Source organism: Gnatocerus cornutus, chromosome 4 (assembly GCF_029298725.1).
Source record: "Gnatocerus cornutus isolate USDA-ARS CGAHR chromosome 4, icGnaCorn1.1, whole genome shotgun sequence".
Taxonomy (NCBI): Eukaryota; Metazoa; Arthropoda; class Insecta; order Coleoptera; family Tenebrionidae; genus Gnatocerus; species Gnatocerus cornutus.
In genome coordinates, this window is record NC_142236.1 from 1352607 (window position 1) to 1369867 (window position 17261).

Here is a 17261-nt window from a genome sequence, read left to right on the forward strand (position 1 = left end):
TGATCTAATTTTAGCTCCCACTGGCCGTGTTTAAACCGCTGCCAAATATTAAGAATAGTTTTAAATAGACGACTGTTGACAACGAGTGAACCTCTGTAATAATGTGCAAATAAAAATGTGCTTGAAACTCTTCATCTTAATTGGTGTGATACTAACATCAGTGACCTTCGCACAAGAATTCCGAGAGATCGTCTTCGGTGAGACTTCTTCCAGGTGATAATTCCCTCATTTGTGCTTCTAGGTGGTCTCTTCTCTGAACCCTTCGAGAATGAAGACAATTCCACCCTCACCGACGAACAAGCCTTCAGATTTGCCGTTCATTTCGCCAACACCAACCTGGAGCCTGAAAAGTCCGGATTTCTCTTTAAAGCAGTTTACGAAACGCCCTTTGACCACCTGCATGGTCCTTTCAAGGCGAAACTGTCGAGTTGTGCGTTGATTGATCAACAAGCTTTTGTGATCTTCGGCCCGAAGCACATCGAAGACGTCGATATCGTCCACTCTCTTTGCGAAAACAAAGAGATTGCGCATGTTGTGAACCGATGGATGTACCAAGCGACTGATTATAGGAGCATCATTAATTTGTACCCCCATTCGGGGTACCTCACTTCTGCTTACTTCAGCATCATTAAATTGTCGGAGTGGAAGACTTTCACTCTGTTTTACGAAGACAACGAGAGTTTGTTGAGGTTGGGAGATCTTCTAAACATGGCAAAGAACGAAGGGATTATTGTCGTGGTGAAACAACTCGATGAAGTCGGCGATGGCGTCTTCAGGACCACTTTGAAGGACGCGGTGCATTCTGGGGAAAGGAACTACGTGGTTGATTGCAGCATCGAGATCCTGGGGGAGGTTTTAAGACAAGCCCAGCAAGTGGGGTTGATGACGAGCCACTACAACTACTTCATAACGAATTTGGATCTGCAGACCATCGACTTGGAGCCGTTTCAGTACAGTGAAGCCAACATCACAGGAGTAGGTACTATTAACCGCCACTAGTAGAATAACAACTGTCTTCTACAGATCCGAATCTTCGACCCTTCGAGCGATTTCGTCAACACCCGCGCCCAGATGATAAAATCCCAGAATTTTAACCCCGACTTTGACGTCAATAAAATGAAAACCGAAACGGCGCTCCTCATCGACTCTGTGATGGGGTTGGCCGCCATCATCTCCAAGAAGATCAACGTCGAAGACATTAAAATTGACACTTCTGGGTGTGAAGTTGTGAACTTACCACGCCATGGAGTTTCGATATTTGGCGACGTTATAACAGTGAGTGGAGTCGGCAGCGCCTCCAGAGCTCACGTCTTTGCTTCTAGGCCAAAGACATGCAAGGCATCACCGGTGGAATCGAGTTCGACAGCACGGGCGTTCGAGGCAACTTTAATCTAGACATCATCGACATCAGAGAGAACGGAATTAATCGGATCGGCTCGTGGAACTCCTCCAAAGGCTTAACAACGATCCATCCGGAGGTGGAGAATGACAACGAGGACAATGGGGTTCTCCGCAACAAGACTTTTGTCATCATAACGTGTTTGGTAAGATCCCTTGTCTTCAGACGCGAATCTAATAAGTTGTCTCTAGACCGATCCTTATTGCATGCTGAAAGAGTCATCGGTGCAACTCTTTGGTAACGAGCGCTTTGAAGGCTTTGCTATCGATTTGATCCACGAGCTGGCGATGATGGAAGGCTTCAACTACACGTTCATCATCCGCGAAGACAAGAAGAACGGCGCTAAAGATGAAGTCACCAAAGTCTGGTCCGGAATGATCGGAGACGTTATGAACGACGTAAGATTTAACAGTGTTGTGTCTTCACTGAGGGGTTTTTCAGGTGGCGCAGTTTGCCATCACGGATTTGACCATCACCGCCGAGAGAGAAGAAGCGGTGGATTTCACCTCGCCGTTTATGAACCTCGGGATCAGCATCTTGGCGAAGAAACCGGGAAATGCTCCTCCGAGTTTCTTCTCTTTTGCTGATCCTTTTGCCATCGACACCTGGATCATGCTTGGGATAGCCTACGCCATCGTCTCCTTGTCGTTTTTTATCTTAGCGAGACTCTGCCAAGAGGAGTGGACCAATCCTTACCCTTGCATCGAAGAACCGGAGTTTCTCATCAACCAGTTCAGTTTGCAGAACTCTGCGTGGTTCGCCATGGGGGCGCTCATGCAGCAAGGAACGGAAATTGCTCCGATGTGAGTTCAATTTCCTCCACTTCTTAGCTGAGTTGGGGTTTTCAGAGCCATTTCCACTCGCATGGTCTCCGGGATGTGGTGGTTCTTCGTCTTGATCATGGTGTCTTCCTACACCGCCAGTTTAGCCGCGTTTCTTGCAACGGAAAACCCCATTCACTTGTTCACCGACGTCAACTCCCTAATTGAGAATAAAGATAAGTTTAATATAAGACTGGGGGCGAAGAAGAACGGCGCCACCGAAGGATTCTTCAAAGGGAAAGAGAACCCAGTGTACAAAGCCATCGCCAAGCACATGGAAAACCACCCCGAAGACATGGTCAAGGAGAACCGCGACGGTGTTAAACTCGCCGAGGACGAAACCTACGCGTTCTTCATGGAGTCCATCTCCATAGAATACGAGACTCAACGACACTGCGAGCTCCAACAGTACGGGAAACTCCTCGACGACAAAGGCTACGGCATCGCCATGAAGAAAAGTATGTCAACTCCGAATCTTCCACTTAGTTGGTTTCATTACAGATTCCACCTACCGGAAGAAACTCAGCACGGCAATCCTCAAACTCCAAAGCTCCGGAACGATAGACACCCTCAAGAGGAAGTGGTGGGAAGAAAAACGCGGCGGAGGTCAATGTGTCGCCGGCGCCAGCGACGACCAAACGCCGCCTTTAGGCGTGCAGAACGTCCAAGGAGTCTTCTATGTTACCATCGTCGGTACCATCTTAGCCGTGCTGGTAGTCGGCTTTGATCTAACCTTGGCAGTTTACCGAGTTGGGAAAAAGGCGAAGATACCATTCAGCGAGGCGCTAAGAATCGAAATGAGGGCCTTCATGGACTTCAGCAGCGACGTCAAACCGACGATACGATCCAAGTCGAATTCAGGGAGCAAATCGTCGAAAGGTACAGCAAGTACCATTAATAACAAGTCGGCATCTGCGGCGCCTTACGGGTTCATTCCGGCGGTAACGAAAGATGATCTCAACGAGTAATTAGCACTTGGAAATGTACCACTTACGCGGCGATTCATCACTGTCACTTTAAAATATTGTTAACTTTTTGTCCTACTTATAATGAATTCTTGTGAAAAAGATGAATGTCGATGGAAAACTAGGTGGCTGCTATTGTTGTTTTGCTTCGATGACAGAAATTAAAATGTAGGAAGGCTCTAATGTGGAGGATTAGCGAAGGAATAAATGCGTTTCATTACACTAAATGGCCGTGAAAGCGTTGTAATTAGGCTAATTTAACATTGTAACTTGTAGAATTTAGAATTAAAGTTTTTCATCCTCGAGAATTCCAGAGAATTCTCCTGGAGTCCCGAAATTCCCCAAAGAATCCCAACTTCCAGCGTATCGACCAAATAGGTAACTTAGCAACTCCCCAAACAAGTTCACGTCATCGCAAATTTAAGATGAGAGTAACCGACAATGAAACTCGGTAAGTCTTAAATAATTTATTTACTTGATGGTGAAGCTCTTAACAGTTGGGCGAAAATCGGCAAAATCGCCGAAGTCTCGTTCATCGGCAAAGAAGTCCTCTTTTACGGCTCCGGCTGTCACTTCATCTTCCTCAACTTGTCAACCGGCGAAGAGCTCATTTATACCGCCAACACCGCGAAAAGCGGCGACGGAATTAAATGCTTCATCGGCCATCGCACCCAAAACATCTTCGCATTCGCCGAGCGACGCACCAACGCGGCGGTTTTTCTCAAGACCTTTCCGAATTTCGAAGAGGTTTACACGCTGAGAGACGCCGATGAGAAAGGATACGTCGCTTTGACCTTCTCAGAGACGTCACTGTTGGTGACTATCGGCGAGTTGCCCCATTTTAGGATCACAGTGTGGAATTGGAGACATGGGGAAAAAATCGCCGCCCACGACGGGGGGATTTTTATGGGGGCGCAGATTGTGAAGTGCAACCTGGGGAGTCCGGTGGTCCTCGCACAGTTGGGGGTCGAGACGATGCTTTTACACGTGTGGGACATCTTCATCTGTGGGAAAAAGTGCATTTTAACGCAGCACGTGGCGAAGGTTCACCAGGCCTCTGAAGTCTTCACTGGAGTTTTGTGGACTTCGGAAGGAGGACTCTTTGTTCTGGACGCCGCGGGATGTGTCTACACGGTTTTCCCCGACCACCACCTAGAGAAGGTCATTGAAGCTCCTCCACCAGGACCCCACCGCACCAGCTTCGTGTGGTACAAATTCGGGATTGCCGTCGCAGGTCCTGGGAACGAAATCCGGGTAAGTACCACCACCTCGACACTCTTTCTACAAGAAGTTGAGATTTCAGCATTACAAAAAGTCCGGGACGTGGACGATGGACTGGAGTGTGATCCCACAGGAACCGACAAGAAAACTCGTCTCCAGGTTCGAATTCTTGGTCGCCATAACGGAGAACTTCAACCTCTTGCAAGTCCTTCCGGGTCACGAATGTAAATATTTGAGAAACAAAGAGAATCTCTTCGAGAACTTCTGCTTGATTTACCCCACCGGGCACTACCTTCTGAGTCTAAAGGAAGGCCCCAACTTGAATTTGTACAAAGTGGCGACCGGGGAAATGGTGAGCACTCTGGCTTTGGAGGAAGAGGCTTTGACCATGGTGGAGAACCCGAAGTTTCCTTACGTGGCGCTGGGTCTTCAGAGCGGGATGGTCACTCTAATCGCTGCTTATCACGCGGAGAAACTCTCAATTCTCGCGCAATTCTTCCTGATGAGGCACCCGATCGATAGCATCTGTTTCAACGAGTGCGGTACTGTCTTCGTCGTTGGAAACCTCACCATTGGTAACTTCTTCATACTCGAGGTGAGTACCACGTTGGATCGTCACAATAATAGTACAATTTTAGGGCCTCCCTGGTGGTACCATGCACATCATCGCCAACGTCAACACGCATTGCCAGATCGCCGACCAGATGCTGGTACTCTCCCAAAACTGTTACAGAATCTTCGTGATTCCGGTCACTTCCAACGAGTACCTCGCTGGTGAAGTCGTCCGGCGGTACTGCGTGATCAAAGGCAGTCGTACCGACATCAAAGAGTATTCTTTTGAGGGAAAGCACTTGTGGTCTCACATCGTCAGTTCTTTCGGTAGCAACAGAGACCGCTCGTTTTATTTAGTCCCGTTCGACGGCAAAACCATCAGCGAGGTCGAAATCAAACGAGGGGTACTCAACTCCGCCGCTTATTCCCACTGTTAACACTTCTTCGCAGGACGTCACTGCTAGAATCACCTCCACGATCCTCACAGGCCATCAACTCTGCGATTTCCAATTTAGACTCGACCGGAGGAACGCCCTCACCTGGGGCTATGACGGCTTCGTCGTCGCCAGAAGCTCCCATTTTAAGAAGCACGTGGGTCTCGCCTTACCTCACCACCGAATGCTGGGGGGTGTGAAAAAAGCCCGCATTGATCCTCTGGAGAAGTACGTCGTGTCTTTGGGACGGGAGGGTGTGTTAGCTTGCACGAACTTGATGGCCAACGAGATCAACCAAATTCTGGAAGAACAACTCCATCTGTTTCATGATTCCGCCGACCTCAAGCTTTTGTTTTCGCGACAAACCACAGGGTACGTTCCAAAGGGGAAGTACGAAGGTAAGTGTTACCTCGAAGTCCAAGAACTGGAGCGAATCGAAAAAGAACAAGCTCAGTGTCGCTACGACCGAAATGCAATCAAACACGAGTTTCGGTCGATTCGCAAAGAACTCCAGGAGTTGTTGACGGCGAATTTAGAAGGTCCTGAAAACGAACGTCTTGAGTTGAGTGAGTTTAACTTGCACACGAAGTTGTACGAAGAGAAAGCAGTGGAACACAAGAAGTTGTGTGAGGCAACGAAGAAGTACCTGCTGGAGTTAATAGAGGCGCAGAATAGAGTTTCTCATTATATGATCAGCAACTTCTGGGAGAAGATGAGGGTGCATGGGACCGCAATAAAAGCCATTTTTGCCAACTTCGAGGTGATGAATTACGTCCTGAAGCCTCCACAGCCCGAACACGACAAGAAGGTCGACTTGATTCAGCAGGTGCGAAAGATCGAGTTGTACCTCAACGACATGCGGCCGTTTCGTCCATGGGAGCCTCTGCCTGAAGAGTAAGATCCAACACTGTGATTCCTCAACTGTTGTTTTTTGTAGAGACGTCGTTAAGCTGTTGGCTGCACGACCTTGCGTCCCTGTGAAAGACGCGCATTTGGCGCTGGAAATCGACGCTCCGGAGTCTGAAGAACAGGAGGAGGATGTCGCAACAAAGATTGCTTTCTATGGGTCGGACATGGCGAGGTTCATCGAGATCCAGCCTGGCCACTACCACCAAAACGAAGTGCAGAGTTACGTCCAAGCGATGCTTCAGTGGCTGATTGCGAAGAGCGACTGCTCGAAGTTGAAGGAGTACTTCAACGAGCGGTTTGATAAGGTGATGGTGCAGAAGACTAAAGAAATGAGCAGTTTGAAGCAGAGGAATGATCGTCTTCGACATATCGTCTCCGAGTTGAATTACTTCTCCGAGGAGAAAGTTACGATGAGGATTGAAGACCCGGAGTGGGCGCAAACCGAAGATCCAGTTCTTATCACACAGGTGAAGAACGAAGAAGTGCCGATAACTCCATACGTGTCGCCGAGCGAACAAGCGATTCTTGACGCCAAAGCCGCGGAGGCTGAAAGAATCAGATTGTTGCTTCTGGCGGATGACTTTCGAGAGAGGGCTTTGATGGCGATGATGAACGGAGTATTGGAGGTGCGGTGGGAGGATGAGCTCCGGAAGGACGTGCCTCTTCCCAAATGCATGGTAAGTCACTTTTTCAGTGAATTTCCTCCACTGTAAATGCGTTTTTAGATTGAAAAAGTGCCGGAGAACTACAACGAAGACGACTTGAAGGCCGTTCGAGACTACGAAGACAAAGTAAAGTTCCTCCAGAGCGAAAGAGAACGCTACAAGACACTTCTTCGCTCAGAGTACGCAAAGCTCGCCGGCTCCGTCCGAGAAAACATAAGAAAGTTCAATGGTAAACTCGGCGACCTCCTCCACCTGAAACTCCAAGTGGACGCAGCAATGAGCCAAGAGAGTCTCAAAATCAACAGAATGAAGCTGTTTCAACACAAAAGAACAACCATGTTTGACGCCGAGAAGAAGATACAGTGAGTACTCGCTGGTGATGGCGTCCTTTCACACTTTCTTCCAGACAGGACATTGCCCGCAATGAAGAAATCATCGCGAGCTTAAACAAACTCATGCACTCTCTCCAGGAGATGTTAACGGAGTGTCGCAACTTCGTCGATTCGTTTCAGACGAAAGACAAGTTTCTGGAGCGCGCTTTCAAGAAGGATTTCCAAGAGATGTCGATAGTCATTCAAGAACAAGCGACGAAACTGTACAAGAGGCGTCCGAAAGTGAATCTTCGCGCTATTAACTCCGCGACAATGCTCAACGAAGTCGCTAAATGCGTGTTGTCGAACGTCAAACCTCCGGCGACGCTCAGCGCCGAATGCTTGGACTTCTTAAAGCAAGTGGATAACTTGGATTTGTTTGTGGGAGTTCCGAGTTTGGTGGACGAGCACACGTTTGCTCTCATCTGCAAACACCGCAGGCTAAGAATAGAATACGAAGTTAAAGTAAGTTAAAGATGAGTAAACAAGTTTTTCAGTGGTTTTGTAGTTTCGTGCTGCCCAAGCTGAGTTAACAGAAGCTGAGACGACTTCGTCGGCTTTCCATAAGAGGCTCCAGAACAAGAAGGAGCTTGCGGTGAAGTTACAGAATGATTTGGTGGAGCTGCGAAGACAACACGTGCGACACGTTACTGATGTGGATCTGCAGATTGTCTTACCACGTGGACTGGTAGAAATTGCTTTGACTGGATGTTATAAGAACTTTGAGGATGCTGTGATGGTCTGTCGGAGTGATGTTGAACAAATCAACAAGATTATTTTGGTAGGTGCGAATCTTGTATTGTTTAACACTAGAAGGGGTTGTAGCAATTTGGGGAGAAGAAGATCAAAGCTCTGCAACAAGCCATCAACTTCCGGCGGAAGATTCTAGCGCTCGAGTGGAACCATCGCAGACTGCGAATGCTCATAGAGGATCTCAGAGAAAAGTTGATTGATATTGATGGAGTCAGAGTAAGTTAACTGGAGGATCTATACTGTTCTAGGGGGTTGTTTCCAGCTTACCAAAGAAATGCAGTTGTATCTGAGAGTCAAAGACAAAGCCAAAACGATTCCTTTCGAGACAGAAGTCGATATGATTAAGGGCTCCTACGAGAATGCCCTTCAAGACAGGAAGGACACTGTCAACAGAATGAAGAAGCAGATTCAGGTGATTCGAACCCATGACAAGAAGATTGGAAAGACTATAGCAGAGTTAAATATCGACGTGTGCGACTTGAATCTGGTCAAAGACCACGAGTTGGATGAGAAAGAAAAAGCTGTTATAGACGAGAGGTAACATCTGGAGGCGCTCTTTCACTTTTTGCAATATTGTTTTAGAACAAGGACGTTGATAAAGAGGACGCAGATGGTGCAGAAAGTGCAAGACAACCACCACGAGCTGCTTATGCTGCAGACCGAGCTGGAGTTGTTAAGACTGAAGACGTTCCCGACTCTTAAATATAAAGTTGTGTAATTAGGGGCTTGCCGAGTTATAAGAAGTAGAAAATTGTACTTTATTTATTTTTGCTGGAAGGTGCTGTATTAGGGGTATTCCATACCAAATCGACCACTTTTGACCCCGATCCTTTTCGATTTGGCTAAATTTTTCTTGTTTTTCTACTCTATGAAATTTTTGTTTTTCAAAAAATGGCTTTTATATTTTGAAATAGCTATAACTTTTGCAAAAATTAGCTTATTGGGACGTTTTTTTCAAAGTTATAGCATTTTAAAAATATAAAAGCCATTTTTTGTAAAAATTTACAACTTTTTTTGGGTTAGGAATAAAAAAAAATCGGAGAACTTTTTTATAGAGTAGAAAAAGGTAAATACTTTCAGCCAAATAAAAAATTGGTCAAAATTAGCGAGTAGACATGGAATACCCCATAGGCAACCAACAATACATCCGCGCATTTTGCGTTGGCAGAGATGCACGCCACTGTCCTGTCAAACATTATCGAAGCGGCTTTATTTACGTCAGAATTAACAGTAGTGTATTGTTGGTATTAACAGTATTAATAATTGAAGATTTTTAACGTAGTCAGTTTTCCGACGTTTTATAGCCGGTCACTAGCAATTTTGCTGTGTGCAACGGACTTGAAGGTGGGGATTTTGGGAGCCGTGTGTCAGTGTCAGTTTATCAGCAGTTTGTACGAGTGAAGAAATGTGGTTATAATGATAAAATTCGTGTTTGGATTAAAGGTAATGTTGCAAGTATGACGCAGAAGCCAACAACCGAAAGTGAAATTGATTTTACAGTGTTCTGTATTGGAGTTTATCGATTCTAGTAACTTTCGGCGCCCTTGTCGTTCCGAATGTCAATGTTAGTAGTGCCAACCTTATGGTGCACGCAGGTGCAGTTGCAAGTCCAAAAGGGCCGAAATGAAGGAAACAACAAATACGAAAATGGGCAAGTGCAATGGATGCATTGACAGAATTTGACAGGACCATAAATTGCAACGAAATCACTCTGGATGGGAATTCAATCGCGCTCTCTGATGCAGGCAACATCAGCGGGCACCATGTCTACCGACGAGGACTTGGACATCCAGGAGCAACTCAAGAACATCATCAACGTTATCAACTTGACTCGTGCCAACATCGACGCCCTTAACGCCAAGTTCGCCGACTTCCAGCACCCTCCAGCGATCTACTTGATGGAATATGAAGACCTCACTTGCAAACTCCACGAGTTCGAGCTCCAAGAGCGCCAACTCATTGAGCAGCTCAGCAACGGGCGCGAGAGCCCCGAAGGCATGGAAGCCGAGGCCCCCAGAGAGATTTCGCAACCGAGCAGCGATGCGCACCCCCGACCTAGATTTCTTCGGGCGCATTTGCCCAACCAGCAACGAACCAGCGTGCAGATACGCGAGGGGCTCACGTTGCGGGATGCCTTAGCCAAAGCAATGAAATTACGTAACCTCATTTGTGAAATGTGCTGTGTTTATCTCGGGGATACAAACATCACCATTAACTGGGACTCGGACATCTCCATGTTGAATTGTGAAGAAATTACTGTTAAAATTATCGACAAGTTTCCTATTCCCACTAGTATTTCGCATAACTTTGTTAGGAAGACGTTCTTCTCTTTGGTTTTCTGTGAATGCTGTCGGAGACTTTTGTTTCAAGGGTTCTACTGCAGGACTTGTGGCTACAAGTTCCACCAACGGTGCGCCAGCGGAGTCCCTTCGCTTTGCCATCAAGTACGTATAAATGCCACTTTTCATATCTCTCTTAATTGTTTTACTTATTATCAAGCTCTACATGATGTCATTGCGGTTTTTGTGCTTATCTCAGTTTAAATATTACGCATTTAGGCGCAAAAACTCCAACAAACGAGGCTCAAATCTGTTTCTAAAGCGAGAACTGGTCAAATCCCTCATTTTACCTCGAGGGGTTGGCCTCCCTAGGAAATCAGGGGAAATCAAGAGAAGTCTCTAAGAAATCAGGGGAAATCATAGGAAATCAAGGGAACTCACTAAGAAATTAGCGGAAATCAACGGAAGTCACTAAGAAATCAGGGGAAATCAGGTGTATCCCATTTTGGAGGCATGTCAACCCCCCCCGATTAGCCTTTAGAAAATGAAATCGCTTGATGACAGGAAATAATACGTCCTTTCGCAGGTCCGCATGACCGACGCGTACTACAGAGCGCTCCTGGCGCGCCCCCCCGACTTCAGCGCCGGCATCCTGCACCCGGGCCAAGCGGCGCTCAGCCTCCCCCACCGTCAGCCACGGCACCCCGGAACTTTGGGGCACCACGACCGGTCGAGTTCCGCCCCGAACGTCTGTCTAAACAACGTCAAAGGTTCAGGAGACGACTGCCCCAAATCCCTCTCGTTGAGCCGCACCGGCGACACTGATTGTCTCTCACAATGCCGCAGCACTCAAGCATCTCCGACTGGTTCGCTCCAACCGAGACGACCACGAGCTCGTTCTGCTGATGAGAGCAAACCTCTTCTGGCCCCGAGAGAAAGCATCGAAGACTGGGAGATTTCAGCGGACGAGATACTGGTAGGACCCCGTGTGGGCTCAGGTTCGTTCGGGACGGTTTATAAAGCTCACTGGCACGGCCCTGTCGCGGTTAAAACTCTAAACGTCAAAATCCCCAGTGTGGCACAGTATCAAGCGTTTAAAAACGAAGTCGCGGTGTTGAGGAAGACGCGACACGTTAATATTTTATTGTTTATGGGGTGTGTTAGCAAGCCGCAGTTGGCAATCGTGACGCAGTGGTGTGAGGGCTCGAGTTTGTACAAGCATCTCCACGTCCACGAGACGAGATTCGCGTTATTTACTTTGATAGAAATCGGGCGGCAAACTGCGCAAGGGATGGACTATCTTCACGCCAAAAACATCATCCATAGAGACATGAAGTCGAACAACATCTTCTTGCATGACGATCTCACCGTGAAAATCGGCGATTTTGGTTTAGCCGCCGCCAAGACCCGCTGGTCAGGCCCCCGGCACAAACAACCCACCGGTTCTATTCTTTGGATGGCTCCAGAGGTCATCCGCATGCAGGAAGACAGCCCGTACAGCTTCCAATCCGACGTTTACGCTTTCGGGATCGTCATGTTCGAGATGTTGACAATGCAACTCCCTTATTCCCACATCAACAACAAAGATCAGATCTTGTTTATGGTGGGACGCGGGTTTCTCAAACCGGATTTGACCAAGTTGCGGACAGACACCCCTAAAGCTTTAAAACGACTGACTGAAGACTGCATCAAGTTTGATAGGGAGGACAGGCCTTTGTTTAGACAGATTCATGCTTCTTTGGTACTGCTCTTGAGGAATCAACCCAAGATCAACAGGTCCGCTTCGGAACCAAACATGAACAGAACCCAGATCCAATCCGATGATTTTATTTATGCATGCGCGAGTCCCAAGACGCCCGTCACCTTCGGCCCTTCCAGTTTTTTCTATACTGCGGCCACGGGCTTGGCTGTTTAACACAAATGTTTGTGGAAACGAAGACTTTCTGGTTTTTGTCCATGATTGGCCGTTCTTTGTCCACCGACTTGTGATGACCGGTTGTGATTGCCTCGTGTGTGTATCATAATAGAACAGTTAGTAGAATTATTCATTAATTATCAAGTATTTAAAAATCTGCAAATATTGTTTTGTTTTCGTATTAAATAAATTCTTAAAAAACACACTTTTTACAATAACAATCTTTATTCAGCAAAGAAATTTATTGGATCAAATCTTGGTGGTGCATTAATGGTCGAAACAATTGGTCGCACTGACTTCCCCGGTTTATGAATTTTTGGAAAACAAAACAATTTTGGAACAACCGGGTTGGAAATCTAAACTTAAGCTGAGGGTGATAAGGTTGTTACATTTTTTCAAAGTTCTCTGATCAGTTTGGACATTGGGTTTTTCTTTAGTGATTGGTAAGGACCATCTTAGGTTGTTCACCCTTTTATAATAATCCTTTCTGTCTAAAATAAAAACCTTGTTACCTTTATCAGCCTTAACATAAAAGCATTCTTTCTGTCTCAAGTATTTGATGATTTGAACTTTTTCTTGAAATTTGTGTTTTAGGTTTTGAAGTTTCTTATCTTAATCATTGCTCTGATGATAGTAGCATTCCTATCGAAACGCACGTCACCATTTTTTGACGAAATTTGGTGGAATAAATTATATTTTTAATAACTTTATTCAGGACTAATTACACTTAAAAAACACGTTAAAACTCAGTTCTTTTTGCCGTTGATTTTACTGATTTTACTCCGGGAGATGTTGTCAAAAAACAACAGCCCCGCTGCTCTTTCCACGCTCTCAGGGGGCACCTGAAAACTGGTCAAAGGCACATCGTCACTGATGACCTGATTGGGCATGACGTACGACTCCATCTCCAAAGCCCCCGTCTGTGTCTCACATACCACAACTTTAAAGAAGTGTGTGGGAACAGCGACATGATTGCCTCCAATAACTTCGTACTTGACGTAGTTTTTCCCGTCCGACTCTTTCCTACAATTAAATTACAGTCCTGGGTTGAGAAAAATGGGCGATTTTACTTTGGGAGATACAAAGGACCGGTGCAACAATACACGTTTCGGTGTACTCTAGTCAGTCTTCTTACGTAGCGCTCCAGGCGGTTCCAAGAGTCGCGATTAAAACCGACCCCCACTTGTGGGGCCATGTTGGAGAGGTAGAACGTTTGATCGACCAGCTTCTGGCTGCCTCGGTGGTTCCCCGCCGCCGCCAAGTGCCCCCTGTCGTACCCCGATTTAAAATAGTCCGAGTTTTGGGACCTGCAAATCCAACTTTATTAACTCCTAAATTAAGGAGTGGAAGAGACCTGAAGAACTCGTGAATGCTCTCGTCGGGTTTAAACTGGCACAGATTCCGATCGACTTGGTCGTTCGCCTTGCAAGACTCCGCTGTGATGTGCTCAAAGACCCAATGAGCCACCCTGTTCCTCTTGTCGTAACTTAAAACATAATTGTCAAAGGAACGGATATTGTCAAGGCTGGGAAACCCGAATTTCATGATCTGTGATATCCTACCGGCGTTGCTTTCCGATGGCACGGGCGAGACAGGCGAGGCTGCTGACACCGTGCCGAAAAGGGGCAAACCTGGGTAGCTTTTTAGGTTAGGTTGAGGGGTCAAGTTGCGCTCTACGTAAGCCCCCGCGAGGAAACTCGACACTCCGAAGGAGCCGAAAAGGAGGAATTTCTTCAGATTTGGGGCTGCCATTGCTAGTTTTAGTTAAAAAGGAGGTGCACGAGTGGTATTTTGACAGTTCATTTCGTACCGGACTTGTGGGAGTCACCTTGAAACAATCAACCTGATTGGTCAATACCACCGACACAAGAGGGGTGGAAACCGGAATGACACTCCTAACCTCAACTTCTCATGATTCGACAAAATTCTGAATTGATAAGATAACACGATGGCTGGAGTTGGAAGTTTGGCCGGGAAACTAGCCTTCGTCACAGGTGCGTTTCTACCTCGATTTCAGTGTCTTTATTGTAATTTTTAGGTGCTGGTTCTGGAATTGGTCGGGCGACTTGTAACATTCTTGCACGCGAGGGGGCCTCTGTTATAGCTGCGGATCTTAATCTGAGAGGAGCTGAAGACACCGTAAGTACCATTGCAAATTCCCAAGAGCACCTTCCGTTACAATTAAATGTGGGGGACCATGGAAGCATTAAAACAGCACTGGCTTCTGCCCTCGAACAGTACAAAAAACCACCGTCAATAATCGTCAATTCCGCTGGGATTACTAGAGACAACTTCTTGTTGAAAATGGCTCACAGTGACTTTGATGATGTCCTCAATATCAACTTAAAAGTAGTTTTATTTTGATTGTTTTGTTTGCTAAACTAGGAGTTTAAGGGGACGTTTATGATCATTCAAACTTTTTCCAATGCTATTGTCGAACACGGCGTACAAGGGGGCTCTGTGATAAACATAGCGAGTACTTCAGGGAAGTATGGTAACATAGGACAGGCTAATTACAGCGCGAGCAAGGCAGGAGTTGAAGGGTTGACCAAAACCGCAGCTAAAGAGTTTGGGAAATTCGGGATTAGAGTCAATTGTGTGCTTCCAGGGATGATAGCAACCCCAATGACGGATGCTGTTCCTGATAAAGTTAGGGACAAAGCCATCAAACTGATTCCTTTGGGACGATTCGGGAAACCAGAAGGTAGTCACATGGTTAACACTTTTTGAGATAACATTGTTTGTTAGAGGTGGGTGAAGTTATCGCTTTCTTAGCGTCAGATAAGAGTTCATATGTGCACGGAGCTACCATTGATATCACAGGAGGGGTGTAAGGGTACAATGTCCGCGAAACTGAATATATTTTTGAATCTTTTTTTTGTTTTATGCTTTTTCCTTGAGCTTAGATAATTCCGTATTTTCTATAAACGTTTTTGTCGGCATAAACAAGTCATTGGTGAAATGACAATTGCAGTACAGCAATATAAAACAAAGCTTTTTGTATTTTTTGTGATGCAATCGAAGATTTGTCTCTTTAAATCCTAAAATGTGGTAAAAATTCAAGCTAAATCGGTTAGTCAAGTTTCAAAAAACTTCTAGCCCTCTGATGAGAAAACGCGTCAACTAACAATTTCGGCTTTATTTCGCTAGGTGGCGTTTATCAAAAAGTACAAAAATTTACATGTTTTCAGTTTTGAGTTGCGGTTTCAAGTTGATTATTAGTTTTATTGGGGATTTCGGACTTTTAAAAAGTGTATGTGTAGCAAGTGGAAGTAATTTATGTTTTTCCAATCGAAGTGATTCAACGTAACTTAATTAGATCTCGAAAAACGGTTTTATATGAAAGGTCTTTGCATAACTTTGTTAGGAAAAACATAAATAAGAAACCATGCTACCTATAAACGTTTCTTCTGCTTTTAGGGACAAGAACGGAAGTGATGTCAAAAAGTTGTAGAAGAAAGAGGGGGTCACTGAAACCTACACAAAGTCGAATCAGTGCCCCAAAGTGCTGAAGTCAAAAGGAAATGCGAGATGCAAAAGAGTGAGTTTCAAAAATAATTTTAAATGTTTTGAAATTCGCAATTTCAATTTCCACTAGACTTGAAGTAGACAAAACTTGCTTATTTTTTATTTTGATTAGGTGGTTTGCACATGTCCTTAAATAACAGCTGAAGAAGACAAGCAGGTGCAATCAATTGAGGGCTTCACTTAACGTCATCACTCAGCAATTGCAGAGAAAGTCAGAGTTGCTTCTGCTTGAGAAACGAGAATCTTTTGCAGGTTAGATAACAAACATGTTCATAATCAAATTTTTTTACACTTTTTGTAGGAAGGAGAAAGGAAAAAAGGACATGGAATAATAGGATGTGAACGTAGAAAGGTGATTTCAACGGCCTTGTTGAAACTAAGCAAGTTGTGATGGCCCATTGTACCGACAAGTAGAAAGTTTGTTTTGCTTTCTTAAAACTAACAAGTTCAGCATTCTTTCGGAAGATTTGATTTCTTTTAATATGGTGAGTTTCAAGAATACTTTTAAGTGTTGTTACTACATTTCCAACTTGAATTTCCCTCCATTTGTTCGGTTTCCACTAGACTTGAAGTGGACAAAAATTCTCTCTTCTGATTGGTTAAACGAAGTGTCATCTGTCATCATCCTTAGAAAACAAAATTTACTATACTAGACAAAATCACTAATTTGTATTATTGGTTGCCTATGCGATGTATGTTCAGGCGTAGAAATTTTTACTTATTAGGACTTGTTTCAGAGTTGAAACGCTGCTTTGACAAGAAAGCTACAAACATTTTTCCTGTCAACGTCCTCACTTCTCTGGGAATGGTACGAAACCCTCCAGGAGTAATCAGACATGGGTTACACCGCAAATTCAGGACCCCTAGATAGAGAACGTTGTTAGCCAACTGCACAGATGACACAGCAGATGGCAACGCGAACCTTTAGGAAGCTGTCAGCCGCCTCTGAGACTGCTGCAAGACCACGAAAAGAGTGAAGTTGAAATGTGGGAGTCATCATCGACAAGTAACTCGACTTTCACCGTCATCAGGGAAAGATGGCAGTGGGTATATCTTCTCTGTCGACGCAGGAAAATCTTCGATTCGCCATTGATTACGATGAAGTAGGTGCATCCAGATGCAAGCAGGCCTGCCTGTCTGGGAGACCAATCCAAGCCAGGTGTCTTCCTAATAAAATGATAACAGCGTTCGTCTAACCTTCATCGAGACTGCCGTTTTCTGTAGACGTCTCCCCTTTACTTCGCATGAAAACCCACCTGCTGGGAATCGACTTCTTCCATCAAGTCCATCCATCAATCGCTTTTATTTCTCACTCTCATATAATAAACTGTTAGATTTATTTTCTCTTCATTTCTTCAAATTTTTGAATAAAAAAACTTTCAAATTAGAGTTTGTTTTTTTTTATACAATTTTTGTGGCGCCATCAACACGTGGGTAGCAAAAGTTAGG

General features: G+C 45.3%; 5 protein-coding genes across 6 annotated transcripts; 4 read left to right on the top strand and 1 right to left on the bottom strand.

Annotated features, from left to right (window-relative positions):
- The first annotated feature begins 26 nt into the window (after window positions 1–26).
- Window positions 27–3493, top strand: LOC148175754 (glutamate receptor ionotropic, kainate 2-like). Its single transcript, XM_088033637.1, has 8 exons — window positions 27–197; window positions 242–975; window positions 1024–1275; window positions 1323–1544; window positions 1591–1797; window positions 1841–2202; window positions 2248–2678; window positions 2722–3493. Exons 1-8 carry the CDS (start codon window positions 116–118, stop codon window positions 3186–3188), a joined length of 2757 nt encoding a protein of 918 aa, XP_087889763.1. The 5' UTR covers window positions 27–115; the 3' UTR covers window positions 3189–3493.
- Window positions 3494–3559: 66 nt separating this feature from the next.
- LOC148175755 (cilia- and flagella-associated protein 43) lies at window positions 3560–8960 on the top strand. Its single transcript, XM_088034658.1, has 12 exons — window positions 3560–3636; window positions 3683–4439; window positions 4489–5001; window positions 5045–5362; window positions 5409–6286; window positions 6330–6978; window positions 7027–7328; window positions 7373–7802; window positions 7846–8118; window positions 8163–8306; window positions 8353–8627; window positions 8673–8960. Exons 1-12 carry the CDS (start codon window positions 3611–3613, stop codon window positions 8806–8808), a joined length of 4701 nt encoding a protein of 1566 aa, XP_087890784.1. The 5' UTR covers window positions 3560–3610; the 3' UTR covers window positions 8809–8960.
- A 792-nt stretch (window positions 8961–9752) lies between these two features.
- Window positions 9753–12373, top strand: Raf (serine/threonine kinase raf oncogene). Its single transcript, XM_088033664.1, has 2 exons — window positions 9753–10534; window positions 10956–12373. Exons 1-2 carry the CDS (start codon window positions 9806–9808, stop codon window positions 12282–12284), a joined length of 2058 nt encoding a protein of 685 aa, XP_087889790.1. The 5' UTR covers window positions 9753–9805; the 3' UTR covers window positions 12285–12373.
- A 601-nt stretch (window positions 12374–12974) lies between these two features.
- On the bottom strand, window positions 12975–14134 carry EndoG (endonuclease G, mitochondrial). Its single transcript, XM_088033665.1, has 3 exons — window positions 13639–14134; window positions 13355–13591; window positions 12975–13307 (listed from the first exon to the last, which is right to left on the bottom strand). Exons 1-3 carry the CDS (start codon window positions 14034–14036, stop codon window positions 13031–13033), a joined length of 912 nt encoding a protein of 303 aa, XP_087889791.1. The 5' UTR covers window positions 14037–14134; the 3' UTR covers window positions 12975–13030.
- LOC148175758 ((3R)-3-hydroxyacyl-CoA dehydrogenase) lies at window positions 14127–17201 on the top strand. Of its 2 annotated transcripts, XR_015769889.1 has the most exons (7): window positions 14127–14278; window positions 14323–14633; window positions 14679–14988; window positions 15705–15825; window positions 15925–16064; window positions 16114–16297; window positions 16550–17201. XR_015769889.1 is itself a non-coding variant. In XM_088033666.1 (4 exons), the coding sequence occupies exons 1-4, from the start codon at window positions 14233–14235 to the stop codon at window positions 15116–15118; spliced, it is 753 nt and encodes a 250-aa protein (XP_087889792.1). In that variant the 5' UTR covers window positions 14127–14232; the 3' UTR covers window positions 15119–15159. The 2 variants fall into 2 exon arrangements, 1 of the variants encoding a protein (XP_087889792.1); XM_088033666.1 differs by lacking the exons at window positions 15705–15825; window positions 15925–16064; window positions 16114–16297; window positions 16550–17201 and adding an exon at window positions 15033–15159.
- The last annotated feature ends 60 nt before the right edge of the window (window positions 17202–17261 follow it).

What these genes read in the sequence shown, in the direction of transcription:
- LOC148175754 (XM_088033637.1), top strand. Translation starts at nt 116, where the DNA reads ATGTGCTTGAAACTCTTCATCTTAATTGGTGTGATACTAACATCAGTG. An exon ending in TTGTCATCATAACGTGTTTG is followed by an intron (nt 1,545 to 1,590) that starts GTAAGATCCCTT and finishes AGTTGTCTCTAG; the next exon opens with ACCGATCCTTATTGCATGCT. An exon ending in TCGGAGACGTTATGAACGAC is followed by an intron (nt 1,798 to 1,840) that starts GTAAGATTTAAC and finishes GGGGTTTTTCAG; the next exon opens with GTGGCGCAGTTTGCCATCAC.
- LOC148175755 (XM_088034658.1), top strand. Translation starts at nt 3,611, where the DNA reads ATGAGAGTAACCGACAATGAAACTCG. An exon ending in GTCCTGGGAACGAAATCCGG is followed by an intron (nt 4,440 to 4,488) that starts GTAAGTACCACC and finishes TTGAGATTTCAG; the next exon opens with CATTACAAAAAGTCCGGGAC. An exon ending in GAATAGAATACGAAGTTAAA is followed by an intron (nt 7,803 to 7,845) that starts GTAAGTTAAAGA and finishes GTGGTTTTGTAG; the next exon opens with TTTCGTGCTGCCCAAGCTGA.
- Raf (XM_088033664.1), top strand. Translation starts at nt 9,806, where the DNA reads ATGGGAATTCAATCGCGCTCTCTGATGCAGGCAACATCAGCGGGCACC. An exon ending in TCCCTTCGCTTTGCCATCAA is followed by an intron (nt 10,535 to 10,955) that starts GTACGTATAAAT and finishes GTCCTTTCGCAG; the next exon opens with GTCCGCATGACCGACGCGTA.
- EndoG (XM_088033665.1), bottom strand. Translation starts at nt 14,036, where the DNA reads ATGGCAGCCCCAAATCTGAAGAAATTCCTCCTTTTCGGCTCCTTCGGA. An exon ending in AGCATTCACGAGTTCTTCAG is followed by an intron (nt 13,592 to 13,638) that starts GTCTCTTCCACT and finishes TTGGATTTGCAG; the next exon opens with GTCCCAAAACTCGGACTATT. An exon ending in GGTCCTTTGTATCTCCCAAA is followed by an intron (nt 13,308 to 13,354) that starts GTAAAATCGCCC and finishes ATTTAATTGTAG; the next exon opens with GAAAGAGTCGGACGGGAAAA.
- LOC148175758 (XM_088033666.1), top strand. Translation starts at nt 14,233, where the DNA reads ATGGCTGGAGTTGGAAGTTTGGCCGGGAAACTAGCCTTCGTCACAG. An exon ending in GAAACTAGCCTTCGTCACAG is followed by an intron (nt 14,279 to 14,322) that starts GTGCGTTTCTAC and finishes TGTAATTTTTAG; the next exon opens with GTGCTGGTTCTGGAATTGGT. An exon ending in TCCTCAATATCAACTTAAAA is followed by an intron (nt 14,634 to 14,678) that starts GTAGTTTTATTT and finishes TAGGAGTTTAAG; the next exon opens with GGGACGTTTATGATCATTCA.